Source organism: Homarus americanus, unplaced genomic scaffold (assembly GCF_018991925.1).
Source record: "Homarus americanus isolate GMGI-L3 unplaced genomic scaffold, GMGI_Hamer_2.0 scaffold48416, whole genome shotgun sequence".
NCBI classification, from domain to species: Eukaryota; Metazoa; Arthropoda; class Malacostraca; order Decapoda; family Nephropidae; genus Homarus; species Homarus americanus.
In genome coordinates this window covers 1029294-1047500 of record NW_024736097.1, presented here as the reverse complement: position 1 = coordinate 1047500, position 18207 = coordinate 1029294, and the positions used below count along the sequence as shown (strand labels likewise).

At 36.1% G+C, this 18207-nt stretch overlaps 1 protein-coding gene across 3 annotated transcripts in view; it reads right to left on the bottom strand.

Annotated features, from left to right (window-relative positions):
• Nucleotides 1–12030, bottom strand: part of LOC121871953 (V-type proton ATPase 116 kDa subunit a1-like) — a gene marked incomplete at its 3' end in the record, with an annotated part of 12628 nt that extends 598 nt beyond the window's left edge. The window contains 6 exon segments of one of the 3 annotated variants that reach the window (XM_042374574.1): nt 1086–1212; nt 1581–1690; nt 8505–8633; nt 10336–10512; nt 10792–10930; nt 11883–12030. In XM_042374574.1, coding sequence (XP_042230508.1) covers nt 1086–1212; nt 1581–1690; nt 8505–8633; nt 10336–10512; nt 10792–10908 — 660 coding nt within the window. 3 annotated transcript variants of the gene reach the window in all.
• Nucleotides 12031–18207: the final 6177 nt, after the last annotated feature.

Genomic DNA, 18207 nt, shown 5'->3' with positions numbered 1-18207 from the left:
GCGGTAATGCTGAGAGGGTGATCAGATTATGTAGTTGTAGATCCACTTACCTGAAGTCATACCTCAATAAATGTGGTACTGCCTTGCTCCTTGTTTTATTTCCAATTTGGGAGGATGAAATAACAAAAATAGCCAACCACCATTTTTTTTCATAAGTTCATGCAATAATTAAGCAACTGCTGACAGGTTGAGATAGTCATAGTACAATAAGGTATGCATAAAATTCTTAATCTATTTTTGGCTGTTATATATTTGATTTAGTTTAAATTAAAAAAAATTGTGCATTTTTATGACTTCAATTACCAGAGAACATTATCTGTCAGCTCAGGTTCACCCACCAAATTCCTCCAGTACTTTGTTTATCAGTGTTCTAGTCACATCATGCCTTAGACATTGTAAACTGTGATGCATTTTCAATGCTATTCTCCTATGTAATGCTCCCTATTTCTTCCATGTTAGGTGTAGGTGGCAGTGTTGAGTGTAATGAAAGTGAACAAAAGTTAAACAAGTATTCAATGTAAAGAGAAGGGTACACAGTATAACAATGAGCCCCACAAACATAAGTTGCTGCTACTTCCCTTGCTACACTCAGTGGGTGTAAACAGGTTACCATTTAAGTACAATTGTAATAGTTTTGTATTTTAATATTAAACTTAAGTTACATTATCGCAATAATTGTTCATGTTTAATTAAACATGGACACAACCTTAATTGAGTTACCACACTTCTATGGCTTAATCAAATTATATGGTGACTGCAAATATTTTTGGTTCTTACATTTATTATAATTTACTAAAGATGACAAACAGAGAAAACAACAGACAGAGTCTTCACTTATTTTTTTTCCTCCATTGGAAGTACAATGTAAAATAAAAAGGACTCCTATTTACCGTATTGTAAGACGGCTGTCGTCAAGTCAACAGAAACTCTCAGATATTCATATTGCAATGATTGGTACCACATCTCTTGTTCTGACTTGGGGAAATGCTATCTGTCTCTTCATATTCAATGGTAGGGACATAAAATCTATATTTATCTTTATGTAACAAATATAAAATTACCACAAACAAGTTTTAACATCTTACAGTGACAGGATCTTCCAAAGGCTCGAGGATCTCAGCCTGTCGTACAAACACATTTCCACGGCAGACTCTCCAAAGCATGCGTTCAAACATGGGCATCCGCTCACGAGTGGCCACACCAGCGACAAAGCTTTAGGAAAAAACTTTGGTTAAACAGTACTCTATCTTACTATCTGACAACTACTTTGTTCTAATTTAACTCAAGTTACATATATATGGTAAATCATTTTGCAGTAAAAAAAATTCAGTTAAAACAAATACTGTATTGACAAACACCTGAAACTTAATCAAATGTCAAAGAATAATAATAAAAAAACTGTTCAATGCATTTTGAGTACTGATGAAGTACAAATTAGTCCCTTGATGTAAATAATAAATTTTATGTTATTGTCATGTTTTAGACTAAAATCTATTTCTATAATTTCATAATGACTCAAAATTAATGGGAAGTTCTTTTCTCTAATAAAAGCAGAGATTATACTCTCAAGTTGAACTCACCCAAGCTGAACTGATCCCTTTCCTTCCTCAGCAGGCAGGAGGTTCTGGGTGATGCTGCTATTGGGTTCAGAATCCTGCTGATCAAGATGGATGGGAGAATGTGCCTCTTGCTGTTAGTTGGACTCGAGCCACACCAGACAGTACAGTATACACAAAACACACCACCCATAATTAAGTTTACAGAGTTCCACAAATGAGACATTACAGACAATTGTTCACAACAATCAACATTGAGCAATTTTAATCATTAATTCCAATACATAAATTGCAAATAGGCACATACACAGGAGAATTTTAAGAATATTATGGAAGTTTAAACATATATATATATATATATGTAAATATATACAATTAAAAAATATATAAATGTATATATTATATAAGAAATCATATATCCCAGGAAATATTAGTAATTTTGTCGGGCATTTTGTAATGAAAATATTGTTCAAAACACAAAGTTATCAAATCCCAGCAGAAATATTTGTTAAGAGCAGCAGATGTGAGCAGATGCAGTTGGGGTTTGAGCCGTGCCGAAGAACCAGCATCGCAGAATCACACGCACAGGGGGGGAAAATGAGAGTATCATTAGTATTTACCCGATATTTGTTGTTCAACTGGACTCTTTTATTTTTGTTAGAAGATATTATATATTAATTATCTTCAATATCAGGCTTCAGTGTTACTGATTTCAGAGTAGTAATATCTTTGACATGCCCATTACAGTATTTTATGGAGAAAACCTTAAGAATACAACCATCTGCCCATTTCAGCCAAATATTCATTTCAATTAGCTTTTAATGTGTTAAACTATTCAGTGAAACTTTTTATGTCATTGTTAATAAAAGTCACTGAATTAAATACGGAACAGCAATTGAAATATAAAATTTGGTTATAAGTACAACCTAAGACAGAATGGCTCAGCTCAACCATTCCTGATTTCTTTCTTAAATGCTGAGTCATCCATCTCTTATATGTTAAAGGGTCAAGCAAAAAAAAAAAAAGTAAATAAGGCGAGAATTTTAGAGGATGCCAACTCTTGCCTACCACCCGACTCCGACACTTCTCTATCTTCCTACCCAACCCAAAACAGGGTCCTAGCTGTAAATGCAAGCAAATAAGTTAACCCTATATGGCACTCTAAAGCAACTGTATATATGGCTATAAAACCTCAGATATGATGTACATTAAGGAAAGCGTTTATGCTAAGTAAATATAACAAGCAGTGGGCACAAAAAGTTACTGTACTATACAAAGTCAAGGAGCAACTCCCCTCTTAATATACCCTCCCAACTTCACTTTAGACATCTTTGAATCAACTCGTATTAAAATTATATAAGTGAGTTTACAAGTCTAGAAAGATATGTTGACTGTACAAATAATAATAAACAAGTCAAAAATGAAGGACAACATACCCCATCTCTATCTGGACCTGACTTATATTTACAAACACACTAACAACAACACATAAAATAAAAGAGGGATTGTTTAAGCCGACTTATCACGACTATTTCAAATGAAAATACAGTACCATTGGCATTCACCATACGAGGAATGATCTCCCAAACCTTCATTGCCTGGGTAATCTCTCTCTATATAAAGCTAATCACTTTAATCTATAACTCTATCAATAGCTAATCAACTATTTCTCAGCCTATTTATCTTCTATTCTTCTGTAGCAATAAGTATCCATGAAATCTGCATAAGTGAATAATAATGCTGTGTTCTAAATTATTGCAATTTCTTACCACTATTCCTATTAAATTCTATTTACTTTCATTAATATCTAAATATGCATTAAGAGTTCCAATAAGGATAAAATGCTTTAAGGCAATTGGAACATTTCTAACAAATTGCATGCAACATCTAATCAATCAAATACTGTACTGTACTCGAAATTATTCAATTTACCCAACACTGGCTCTTCACATCCTGCACACCTAGTTGTCACTAATAATGATCACAAGTTTCAAGCAATACAGTACAAATTTTTTTTTTTATGAGTTAGCTTTAAGTACTGTACACCTTTCCTGACTGAGTGAAAGAATGATTTCAAGTGACCCTACTAGTCGATGCTGTGGGTTCCTCTTCACAGTACCCCCATCACTATTACATCTGATGACCAATTCTTGACAGCCTCTGTTGATGTTTATTGTTACCACACTATCATCATTATATTCCACTATTTACTGTATTATGAAGACATTCTTTCACTGTTTTTCTTTAGAACAAGAACAATTTCAAACATTCTTAACTATACTCCACCCTACTGGGGGCAAAAGCACAATACCTCATACTGTACTGCATACTGTATACACAAAAAAAAATCTCCTCCCATGATACACAGAAGTAGTAATAAAAATTTTCCTTCCCAAAAACTTGTTGATACGATGACAACAAGTTCTCTATTTTTTAAACCATCTTGGGTATGGCTGGTAGACTAGAATTTAGTAACATCTGCTAAACTTCTAATATCAAAAGCTTTTTGTTCACATATTAAATTTCATTGATTTATTATACTGTACTCAATACACCTAACCTTTTACTTAATTTTGTTAAAGCAATATTAATTTGTACTATCTTTAAATGAAAAACAAATAAAAAGTGTTGAAGAAAGATATTGAACGCGCAGTACTCAAACTAAAATCGCGACTGACCTTAGTCTGTTACCGTGTACACTGGGATAAAACAAAAACTCAATATAAGATAAGTGTGATAAAATACTGTTCTGTACCTGTATACGAATTACAAAAGCAGGTAAAAAAATGCATACTGTACACTCCTTTCAAGGGAAACTAATGGATACTAATAAAACTAAATACAGTGACCCCTCGTTTAACGAACGCCTCGGTTAACGAAATTTCGGTTAACGAACTGCCTTCCATAAGGATCTTCAATTCGGTTAACGAACAAAAATTCGGTTAACGAATTTCTTACGAACCGACCTCAACATGTTTTCGCTTGCACTGACCGGGCAACCAGCTTTAGTATCAGTCCGCCAATACATTAATCGGTTCTAGGGCTTAAATTCCTTACTATTTTAGTAAATATCAAGAAGTTTATACTATTCAATAATTTTAAGTTTAATATTCAATTTTTTAGTCATTTTAACGATTATTGAACATAATTGAAGGTAATGTGACTAGTTTAATGCGCAGCATCCAGCCTCTTAACACAGCAAACAGGTGTTAGTCTCTCTCTGTTTTCACTGGAGGTAACATCTTGCTTGAGACTCTCTTCAACTAAACACTTTTTTTCTGTGTTTCCAAGCAAATTATTGGTCATTTTGAAATATATTTTACATATTGACAATATATAATGCAGTGCAGTGTTGATTTAAAGAAAATAATCTTGAATTACACCAAGAGAGCTAAAATTTTATGGGTGAAATGGCACCATGGGGTGACTTCTCTTCCACCCCAATGCCTTCTCTTCTTCCTTCTCCTCCACCCCCATTCTAAATCCCATCATCATCACCATCATCATCATCATCATCCAGGAGCCTTCTACAAACACACCTCAAAGTAAGTGAACTTTTCTACCATTTTTGTTGAATTTAGGAAATTTTCGGTGAGCTGGAACCAATTACCCAAAAACCCATTGAAACAATGGTTTCGGTTAACGAACTTTTCGGTTAACGAACGACCTTCTGGAACAGATTGAGTTCGTTAACCGAGGGGTCACTGTACAGTATGTAAATCCTATTTACCTTAAAAATGAAAAGCAAATTTAATAATAAATTAATTAAATAAATAATATACAAGAGTGCAAATCACATTTTCCACAAGAGTAGCATTAGCTAAGTATTATGGTAAATTTTAATGGAGAAGATGCAAATTCATGCTTAAATATCTATATTATGTGTTAACAAAATCCAGCATGCTGAGTAATAACCAGTAATGATTCCTCTTAGGAAAGAACGGTTATTCCATTCCAAGCCAAAATCAAGCACATCCATTATCTTTGGCATGAAGAGAACAGGAGACCAAAAAGAAGAGGAATCTGATTCACATTGTTCAAATGGCTATTCCTGAGTCCCAAGAAGACACAAGAACTGAAAGTGTTACCTTATATCTAGTGTTATGTTAATGCAAATGCAGTGTTTAGTTCTCAAAATGCAAGTCTGAATAATGTGTATATGCTTACTGCTCCTTAACAGCTATACTGTACCATCTTACCTTATATTCCATAAAACCATTTGTGTAGCTGTGAGGAAATTGCTTTAAATTGGATCTTCAAAGTCTCTTCATCATTATAATTCATTTTAGGTGGTGTGTAATGGAGGATACTGCAGTATTTCTATGGGCTTACAAGATATTCAGAATTTAGAGATAACTAATGACTGTTTTGTCTCCTGAGTAAAGCAGCACTCATGAGGGGTAAGAAACAATCAGCAACTACATTGTCACTAAGGGGTACTGCAGAGTAAGCTGGTTGCCCCTTTTGTTACTGAGGCAAGTAGAACTAAAAGCTTTGACAAGAATGCTTGATCAATTATGAACTTAGGTTTTACCTGCAGTCCATTATCCACTGTGCCACAAAGTCCCTTCTATCTTAAGAGAAGTTTGAAATATTTGTGATGGTTAAAGATAATCATATACAAAAATAAGCAATGATTTTCAAAATCTTGTAACAGCCTAAAATTGTATTGAAAATCATATTTATTGTGACCAAATGTATCTTCCATTATGATAATGAAAGTACCTCATAGGCAAGATTGTCCATTGGGGACTGTGTGGATATATCACTTTATTACAGTAGTACTTTAATACAACTTAACTTCAATTTTGTTTTTTAAATACAAAGTGTATTTTTTTATCTTTAGTTTTGTAAACTTTTATGCATAAAGCTTGTAAGAGCTATCTTTATCTTTGGTTAGTAGCTGACTACTAATTTAAACATTCAGAAGAAGATGCTCACACAGCTAATACATACAGTATTAATTTATAAAACTACTGACATGACATGAAAATACAAAAAAACAAGAAATTGGCAAGATAAAGCAAGGACAGAATACTAAACTACAAGTAACAACATAAAGTGATGTTAAAGAGGCCAAAATGACAAGTTTCATCATCACATTCCCAGGCAAAAAATACAGTACAGTACTACAATATCTTTATGAGAGTCTTCAAATTAGCATCAGTCTGTCACACTACAGTATACCAAAAATGTCAAGACCTCACATGTCATCACAAACAAATAATGCCATAAACAATATTCATTCATTTATTTAAACAATCAGAACACAATATGAACATGAAACAACTATACTACCAATGCTCTGCATTCCCATAATAGCAAAGTCAACTTTACGCACAATACAGGAGAACCCCAATATATAATTCCAACGTACCATTTCACATCATCCATATCAAATTGGGGAATAAGCCTGTATGTAACAATATAACTTTTTATTTGCAAAAGATCAAAGGACTCAGTATTCAATCTACACTTTAACTTGAAGTAAGACTTCACATTAACCGATTATTAATTACCAAAATTGGGCTTTAGTGCACTTAATTTAGAAAAAAATATCTTACTGCACTCAACTACCTTCAATTCCCCTTGTATACAGTACAGTACTGCATGTTATTATTATTTATTTACTACTGTGCAAAAGGAGGGCTAACATATGCTCAGATTCAGCAAAAATTTTGATTTTACACCCAGGTTTCAGTCTGAATCAAATATGATTAAGTGAAGTCTTACTGTATATTTAACATTAATTATAAAATTTAATTTGAGTAACTATACATAAATCTACATGTAAATTACAAAACATTAGTGGTAAATGTCTGTACAGTATTCCTCAAACAATATTACAGCTCATATAAAATACTAAACATCTAAGACTATCGTAAATTTGGAAAAGTGATCGGTAAATATCACAAGCTTTTAGCATCTTTTATCCTTAGATTTCAATCAATCAAGATGAAATCTTACCCATGATAACTTATAACAACCTCTACGTAATATACAGTATACAGTTGTTATTCAAGATTTCCGAGAATTTTATTAATCGAAATCAACAGGATGACAAAATTATCTACCGGTATATCCTTCACTACAGAAATATTGAAATAAAATACCTGAAAGAATTTTTTACCTTTACCTGTACTCAAGAAACTAAGCTTGGATGGATATATCAACACACAGGACACATTTCTACTTCTCTTCCCCCACTTTACTAAGCACTGAGATGGAGAACAGGATTGAACACATTTCTACAAGCATCCCCAAATTTGTTGGGTGAGGAATAAAAAGGATTATAAAACTAGGATGCTGGTTTGCCATTTCTATCATTTTCAGCAAAATGTATTTTGATATCTAAAAATAATCTGTGCAAACCAGTTAAAGCAGAATTGCCATAAATGTTTCTTACGAGTTTACAAAAATAATGAAAGGTGATATAGCACAGACAATATCTGCTTTTGAATTGAATTGCAGCTATATATTCATTAACTTCTTTCAAAGACATATTCTTCAAGCCAATAGCAGCATTAATAGGTGACTTTACTGTAAGCCTTCTACGGTCTTAGAGTCTGGTTAACATGACCACCAGAAGTATAAGCAAAAGTAGGCCTAAATGGTGCATTATCTACAAAAAATTATCTTAAGTCCATGAACTCATAACTGCATTGCTGTCATGATCTGAGCTTTGTAGTTCCTAATATCATCCTTTATTACTTCATAAAATTTACGAATAAATACTGACAGTCCCTTTTTACCACTAATGATTTGTTAATATTTACACTGAAAATGAACCTGTGATTAAACTTAATGATTTTACTGTACTGTAAAGTATTAATATTTGAAAAAATATATATATAAATTATCTAATCAAATTTTTGAAGCATTATTTGTAAATTACTGATAATCCTAATTCTGTATACAGTATCAAGGAATAAAAAAAGGAGTACTAACCTCTTTAAAGAAATGCTGGGTGATGTTCAGGACATGCTTGAGTTCTGTTAATTCAAGTGCATTCTTCTTCAGAGTTTCAGCATTGGCATTCACTTCCCTCAATTCATTCTCCAACTTCTCGAAAGTAGCCTGCATGACAAATTATTCAATTTCACTTTCAAAATTATTCTTACATACATATACAGTACATTATAATCTCCATAATTTAGAGTAATAGGGCTCTACCCTTCCAGTTACAAACACCTGTACACTGCCCCCTTGCTTAAAACGGGTTTTTCAACGGAGACTCACTGAAACACATTTTTTATATTACTACCCGGTATCATTTAACACAGAGCTAAGATTCGCTTTAACTCGGAAAACTCATATGAACGCAGTCAGGTAGAAATGTTTTGCAGTCAAGTCTCTTGCAATCCATCACAGGTAGCGTCCCCCACGTCGCATGGGTCAGAGTTTAGCACGTGCTCGTTCCAGCCACAACCAAAATTACGCTTGGATTAACTTCAGTCTGTTTGCTTGCTTTCATCACATTGGCTTTATCTAAATGTTCTTTAAGTGCTCCTCTGCCTAGGGACACTCCAACAAAGAAGAGTAGGACCACGGTTACCCTAAAAAGTAAGTTAGACATTCTTCAACGACTTGAGAGTGAAGACAATCCACCTAGGATGTCTCCACACAGTTGTTAATGTCAAACCAACAGCCTACATCACCACTATTCTTCGTACCATTCATATGTGACTTCAGTATATTTATTATTATTATTAAGATGATTATTCATCAAATTTAAGTTAGACATTCTTACAACTGAAGAAAGGCCAGTCCACCCACTCTGTCGGAGCAGTATTCTCCATGAACAAGTCAATCAAGAGGAATGCTGAGATGATTCGAGTCGTAATTTCAATTAGATAAACTTAACTTTCTTCATTTTTTTATTAATTTACATGCACACACAATCCTACACACAGAATGTGCAAAACCCCCAAAAATCACCATTAATAGGGCAAAAGCATAAAATGAATGTAAACATTTCTTCGTGCACCAGTGAGATTTAGTGGGAGTTATGTTATGGTAATTTTTCAACTCGTAATTTCAAGTAGTTATACTTAACTTTCTTAACATTTCTTTTATTCAGCTACATGCATACACAATCCTACATACAAAATGTGAAGAAAAAAAAAATATATACAAAAAATAATCATCATTAAGTCAAAACATAAAATGATTAAACACTGCTTTGTGTGCCAGCGGGAAGGGGAGCTTTGCTAAGGGAAATCCCCCAGCTGGGCCGGGTTAATACGGTGAGGCTTGAGGAAGACCACATGTGACTCAACCAGTGTCTGCAAATGGCCGCGGTGTTAAAATTTGGGTAATTTATTTCATGGACATGCCAGTGCCTCCACAAGATCATGCTTAAGTGAATCTGGTATATGTACTGTTTGTGTATATGTGAACTACATTAGAGCTGTACGGTGTCTTTGAACTTTGGTTTTGGAGTGTTTTTGGTATGTGTTTGTGGCGGGGTGGGGGGGGGCCTTTGTGAAGTCCACCTGATGTACCTCCTATCTCTCCATGTTATACTGGGTTTCCTCTACATTATGTAGGAGATACATTTTTTTACATTTAAATTGCTAGTTCATTTTATGGGATTTCTGGTCATGCAAATTTGGAGCATAGGAATTTCTGAAAACACCTTCAGTATTTTATGACAAATAATGAATCATGGAGATTTTACTTGAATAAGGGAAAAAGCACATACGAACAGGACAAAAAAGTGAAATATGACTAAAATGATCCATAACATTAAATTAAACACAAATAAAATTATAGTCACCTCCAGATCAACCATCTCCCGAGGCTGTGGAGCTTCTGGGTTTTCTCCAGTATCCAAAATTGGAACAGAGTCCTTCTGCATTTCTTTCTCCAGGTAACGGAGCTGCCGTTCCATTTCATCACAACGGCGCACTTCATGCACAAACTTGCGTTGGAAGGCATTAACATCTGGGTTGAGCTGCAATCAGATAATAATGAGGTTGGCTCTATTCTAACTCATTTACTTGAGGATGACTGCTTTGAATTAAGGTTGGAACAAATATTTAGGAATATAGAAATAGATTCAAGCCAAAGCCTTTATGAAATCAGTAAAACAATAAAAGAATATTTTTCAAAGCCATCAGTGATTAATTTATTTTTTTAATATATTATACTCTGCACACTACATATAACCACCCCCCCCACCCAAAAAAAAAAATCTGGTGATACAATAAAAAAAATGTATAAGGCATCTCACATCTCTGAACTGCACAAGCCCAATCTCTCCGATTTCTGATACACAGTTGTATGACCCCTCACTGGAGAGAAAGAGCTGACACAGGGTCATTGATTCACTACGGAATATTGACCCCATGCTGATGTTTGTTGATCCTGACCTGTAAAAGCGGGAAACATTATCTTAAGAACACTTCCTTAAAATATTTAATACAATTATTTAAAGACCATAAAGAGAAAGTACTGTAAACCGATAAGATTAATGATGGAAAAGATAAAAGAAAAACCCTCTTCGAGTGTCCAGCACCCGATGTGGGTCATATCTCCATAAATAAAGGTCGAAGATGAAATGAAAGGTCATATTCTTTTAAATGACCATGAAAGTCACAAAAAAAAACCTTCTATATCTTTAATAATTCCCATTATGGTCAATAAAAAAACTTACCCGGTAGTTTAAACTGTATAGCTCTACCAGTTATGTTAGAATGGCCTCCCGGGAAGCAAAGTGAGGGACCACTCGTTTCGGTCAACTTGTGGTTTTGACCATCCACGGCTCTCGAGTTGAGCATTGTTTTTTTTTCCAATGGTTTCGAATATTTTAAAACACTTTTCTTCTATGAAGTTTTCCTCTCAAATTACCTAAAATTACATAACCTAACCTCCTAATCTGCAGACTCCACCGCCCTGGATCCCCCAGGATATATAAGTCATTTGTGAGGGAAACGTCTTAGGAGAAAAGTGTCTTAAAATTGTCTAAAACATCGAAAAAACACATTGCTCAACTCGAGAGCCGTGGGTGGTCGAAACTACAAATTGACCCTCGTTTCTAATCTAACCTACCAACCTAACCTTCGGTTGCATATTGGTTGAAAATACAACAATACTAAATGTGGTGTCTCCTGAATGGGATTTATTTATATAAACTCCAATACAATAATCTAGCATACATAATGATCCATTTATTGATTCAAAGTTACAGTACAAGCTCTGTCCATCATCATCTACCGTTAAAAAACCTATTTGACACAACTGAAATAGACATATGTACATATATGACTGACAAATAACTCAAATATTGAAAGCATGTTAATAAATTATTGTAAAATAACTTACTTTTAGAAGAATAAGTTGAAATATCGCGGCCCTCACAGCTACTGCTAACGGACCTGTTGATTCTTCCACCCTGACTCCCGCTTCCCGAGTTAAAGGGATGCTACTTTGGAAACTGCATGTGATCCCTACTATGTCCAATCACAATACAGATTTAATATCCTTACGGTAGATACTTACTTTTGATTGGACCATACATCAATGTGATATCTTTCTTTCACCAATCAAAAACAATCATATGACTGACCAGCTGACTGTTGACAGCGCCATCTACGATGTTCGAATGCTTGTAAAATAACTTTAAAATTTATAAAATGTGATCAAACAATATTAACTGCATGAAGAATTGCAATTAATATAGTTTTTTCATAGTATACTTACTATCATATTAATTAAATTAAAATATCTTCCAAAATAACCAGCAATATACGTAAAATATCTGGGACAATGTGTCTCCGAACTTCGTGTCTCGCGCGATATTTAAACTCAAGGTAAACGTGTAAACAACTCGCACCTGTAAAGGTATTCTTAATTTATTTCAAGATTTAAGCCTCAATATTAATTATACTTAATTTAAATTTGCGATTTGTTTAAATGCTACTAGAGATGGCCAAATGGCTTTGCAAATCAGGATACATTACTTAAAATTGACCAAGTTACCATGCAGAAGTTGAGCAAACAACAGGAAATACCACAGGTTGACAACCCCTTATCAGAAATTCCAAAAACCGAAAAGCTCTGAAAACCGAAAGTTTTTTTGTGGAGCAATTTTTTTTTCTTTTGGTAACAGCCCACCCGGGCACAGGTCACTGACCCACATCGGGGCCTGGGGGGTGAAAATGTAATAGTAATAATGATTATAATAATAATGATAATACAGTAATAATAATAACTATTCATAGTAAATAAAAATTTTAATAAAAAATACACAAAAATAAAATAAGAATGATAACAATGATAATAATAACAATAATACTGTAATAATAAAATAATAATAATAATAAAGAAATACAAGAATAAAAAAAAGATCAAAAGTGAGAAACACGACCTAGACCTATGAATTATTATTATTATTATTATTATTATTATTATTATTATTATTATTATTATTATTATTATTATTATTATTATTATTACTATTATATTTTAGCCCCCAGGCCCCAATGTGGGTCAATGACCTGTGCCCGGGTGGGCTAATCACTGTATTTAAAAAAAAAAAAAAAAAAAACATTCTGAAAATCGAAAAATTCCAAAAACCGAAATGCATTTGGTCCCAAGGATTTCGGATAAGGGATTGTCAACTGTACTTCACACAGAATGGTGGTAGAATGGGTTGATGTAGAAATGTCGAACAGTCTACCAGCTCAAACTGTGGAATCGAGAACAGTACTGGACTTCAAAATAGTCACAGAGTCTATGAGGTCCAACCCGTTGTGTCTTAAGGGACTTCTATGAAGATATCCTCTGTCTACGTAAAAATTTGAGATGTTTTACTGCATTTCAGGAATAATTCTGGTTGTACCGCCGTCTGCGTTGTACTTTTTCAGTGACTTTGTTTTCTTGTAATAAATTAAAAAAAAATCTGTGTTACATGATGTACAGATATATAGGTACTGTGCTTGGTCAAATTTCCCGAGCAGCTTCCTCAAAATTTCCCTTTTTGACATGAAATTTCCCTAGGTGTCTGTATCATTCGCATTAAAAAATTTTTAACACTTTTTGTCAAGAATTATGAATGCATTCTAGTATATGAATGTCTAAACTATTAAAATTAGCGATAATTAATGAGGAGATACTCACATTATAATGTTTGGGGTCTTCGGCCTTGTATATTTCACCTGTCATCCTCTTAAGAACACTAGGAGCTAGGACGTACTTGAAAGTCGTAGCATGAAGCAGTTTTAAAAGTTCTCTTTGCACGAAGCATCCCATTCATGGTAGATGTACTCAACAGATTTCTCACTTTTGTTTTCATTTGATTATTTTGAGAACATAATCGCTCCACATCAGTTTCTCTATAAAATTTCCAAGTAATGGAAACATCAGTGAGTTATCTCCTTTTTCAAGATTCTCACTTTACCCCAAAACTTGCACATACTTACGGTATGTCACCTTCTACACCTAAATCCATATTGCGTAGCAAGCGCCACTTACAGTTAAGTCCATTTAAATCCCCTTCAGGAACCATGTTAGGAAAGTGAGAGGCTAGAGGGACGATAGACATGACAGTTTTCTTCAGAATGCTTTGGGGGTCCATCACCTCGAGATGTTACAATACTGGATCCGAAAATTTAAATTTTTTCAGTATCCGAGACACTCCTTCTATATAAAATTCAAGGCATCCCCCCCACACACAGCATTCATCCTCCACACAGCATCCTTCCCACACACAGCATACTTCCTTCACACAGCATACTTCCCACACAGTCAGGTCAATCCTCCGTACATTGCACATTAGTCGACTGAGATCTGGCGCGCGGTTACTATTTATTACAATAAATCTGAAACTTTTTTTACTCCAATATTCTGACCGACTTCCGGAAACCGTGTAAGACGGTCTGGATCCGCCACTGCAAATTTTAGTTTTGTTCCTTTTTTGAAGGTGCGTGCAAATGCCTCATTGCCATTTTCCCCTAGTTTTATAGCATTTTTCGTTTTTCTTCCTCTTTTCCCTCTAGGGGTTATTTTTTCCATAGAAAAGGGAAACTTCCCTATACCTGGCACACTGGCTGGCTTTACTTTGTTTGTGGAAACTGTCGATGACCTACATGAGTTTTGTGTTGATAAAAATGGTCAGTCGGTGCTACTAAAGCGTGCTCTACGAAGATATCTTTAGTCTAACCTAACCTGACTTAACCTAACCTAACCTTACCTAGCCTAACCTGACCTAATCTAATCTAATCTGACCTAACCTAAGCTAATTTAATCTGAATATCTGGCAGACCGCACGCTCCAGTAGCACCGGTGAGTTTCTAGTTGGTTATTATTAGGTTAGGTTAGGTTTACAAAAAATAGACGCCGACGGTGTAATTTTTTTGTTGGACAAATCGTAAAAAAAAAAAAATATTTTAAAATCATTTATTCTAGATGTCCGCTTTCTAAAAATCATCAATGTTCAGAATTTTGTTCAATGAATTGTGAGAAGTCCACTCGTCTTTAAACTTGACAATTTCGAGACAGCTTTTCATTCAGTAAAATCGTAATGAAAAATGCAAATATAAATTGCTTGAACGTTTGCTGTACATAGACAGTTCAGGCATATAAACAACGTCAAACAGCAAGTCGAAACCTTAGTCAAATATATAGTATCAGTATTCACCCATCCCCTTGGTCTGTCCAATGCTATACTTAAAAACATAAAGTTAGTAAAATATGACAGATTTTGACAGGGAAATTAGGATAGGATATAGGCACATCTGGCAACTTAGAGGAATGTGACACAGGCAAGGACTAGTGACTACCTGGTCTTATTATACCATGAACTATGTAGCTACTACATGGAATCAGGAGTCCTTGGAGATATTTTGGTAGTTTATCCTAGATTTGTTAACTCAAACTGATTAGTCCTCAATTATAATATGACACTAATGAATATGACCTACTCTATTATCTTCTCTCGTGTATAATCCTCTGAACTGCATATCAGTGATACTGTTGTGGATTCCTCCCCTACAAACGCCGTTTGTCGCTAACGAGCCGACCCACGATTCCAGCCGCACTTCGTGTCTAGGTAAGCAACCAGCGCCGCCATACATGACTGAGGTCAACTATTAAGCCACGCCTACCTCCGCTATATAAGACCTGACCTCGTGGTGACCTACCTCTCTTTCTACCTACAGCCAGTCTTCAAGCAACACCTCCTCCTCCACGCCTGCCTGGCGGCCCTCGCTCCAGCCGGCGACCATGGCGACCCACAAGCTGGTTCTCCTCTGAGCACCCTCACCAACCATCTCTCTCTACATCACGCTTGTAACCACGCTGCCACTTCCCAGCACCAAGCTGCACTGTACTTCCAATACAATATGTATACAGTGAGCACATTGTGAGTTTCCTTTCTCCATCCCATCCTGAGTGTGAACCAAATATCACATAACCCCACAAATGGTGACCCCCGGAGATTCGCACTCACACAGGATGTAGGAGAAACCGGTCACTCTCCCAGTCTTCAAGCAACATGTAAGACTGGCTTATCCACACAGTAGGCAGCTCTCACCGGCTCTACGGCTACTGTCTCTACATCGCAGGTTAGACACCCTAGAGCAGCACTGCTTTTCTAAGCAGACACCAGCTCCTCTTCCTGCCCAAAGCACCACGTCCTACCGACCCCAGCAGGCGCATCTGAGGACTCTGTACCAGCCCAGAGGGAACCACAACATTCATCGCCCCCACACACCGTTTTTTTTCCCTCAGGCACTCCCTGCTACTGTCTTGCACCCTGCTTCTGTCGTGGACTCTGCTGCTGTTGTAGAACCTGCTCCTATCATAGACCCTCCTGACGTCGCCCCTGACCCAGTCATCCCAGCCAGTGACCATGAGGACGCTGCCCCTGCAGCTACAGAAGCACAACATTCATCGCCCCCACACACCCTTTTTCTCTCTCTCTTCTCCCACAGATCTCGTGTGTCTAGACAGTTGTCTCCTCTAGCGGCCGGCTCATCCACGCCCTCGCCGTTATGTCTCACATGTGGCATGCAACCCTGCAGATAACAAGTCTCCTCCACCGCCTGGAGGGAAGGGGGAGTATTGTAGTGGATTCCTCCCCTACAAACGCCGTTTGTTGCTGACGAGCCGACCCACGAATCCAGCCGCACCTTTTGTCTAGGTCAGCAACCAGCGCCGCCATACATGACTGAGGTCAACTATTAAGCCACGCCTACCTCCGCTATATAAGACTGACCTCGTGGTGACCTACCTCTCTTTCTACCTACAGCCAGTCTTCAAGCAACACCTCCTCCTCCACTCCTGCCTGGCGGCCCTCGCTCCCGCCAGCGACCATGGCGACCCACAAGCTGGTTCTCCTCTGAGCACCCTCACCAACCAGCTCTCTCTACATCACGCTTATAACCACGCTGCCACTTCCCAGCACCAAGCTGCACTGTACTTCCAATACAATATGTATACAGAGAGCACCTTGTGAGTTTCCTTTCTCCATCCCATCCTGAGTGTGAACCAAATATCGCATAACCCCACAATATCACCCTCAGTGTCATTACCTATTATAATCTTGTTCTGCTTTCTGTTTACCTAAAAATCGAAGTGAAAATGAATGGTAGACTTTTTTATGGCATCTTATCAATAAATGTGGATTAATAAAAAATATATTGTTATTTGTGTTAACTGCTAGGAATACTTTTGCTAATACTCCTATTACTTATACTACTAGCTACTAACTACTAACCACTACTACTTATGTGAGTACTACTACTAGTACTTCTACTTCTAATTTTAATACAGTACTAAGTATTACTTCTACTTCTACTGTTACTTTTTTTTATTCAATATGGCCTCCATCCTCCCCTTATAGCCACACCTTCGCCGCCATTTTATTACCTTAAAATTAAATATCCTAATATATAAGTAGCTACCCTAGTGTTACTTACTTCTAAATATTAAGTACTACTTCTACTTCTACTATGACTACTATTTTTTTTACTGTAGTACCACTATTACTTTTTTTTTTTTTTTAGAAATTGGCCTCCAGCCTCCCCCAATAGCCATACCTTCACTACTACTAGAGTAATGAATACTATTACTACAACAAAATACTCCACATACGAGCTATATTTGCATGGGTTAAGAAAATGAAATAACAGTGGGCATAAAACTAATCAACAGCGGGCACAAAGAATGTACAGTAATTGCAGGAGCCGAGGAAAAGATTACAATCAATTTGAGGATCCTTAACGAACAGCTGAGCCAACATAACCCAAATATTTTCTTTTTAACCAACTGTCACTTAATAACTAACTTCGATGTTGCTCTATTTTATAATCATTTAACCTGCAGAGAAATTATAATTATCAAAGGCAGATCCAGGAAATTTCCTAAAGTGACCCTGCACACATAAAAGCGCATCTGATTAGGTTGTGTTGTGAAGGATTACAGTTATTAAAGAAGACTACAGTGCACAAGTGTGTTTCTGTGACTTGGTGGAAATCTACCTGCATGTTGTTTGTCTGTACACTGATACCGATCGTCGGGGAATTACCGGAGACTGGCGGGACAGCCAGTGGTAATTCGACAACTCTTGTGAGATATCTACTGCTCTGTACATACGACCCTAGCCGATGGTAACCAGTGGGGAAAGCTGGGTAAGCAGTGAAAGGAG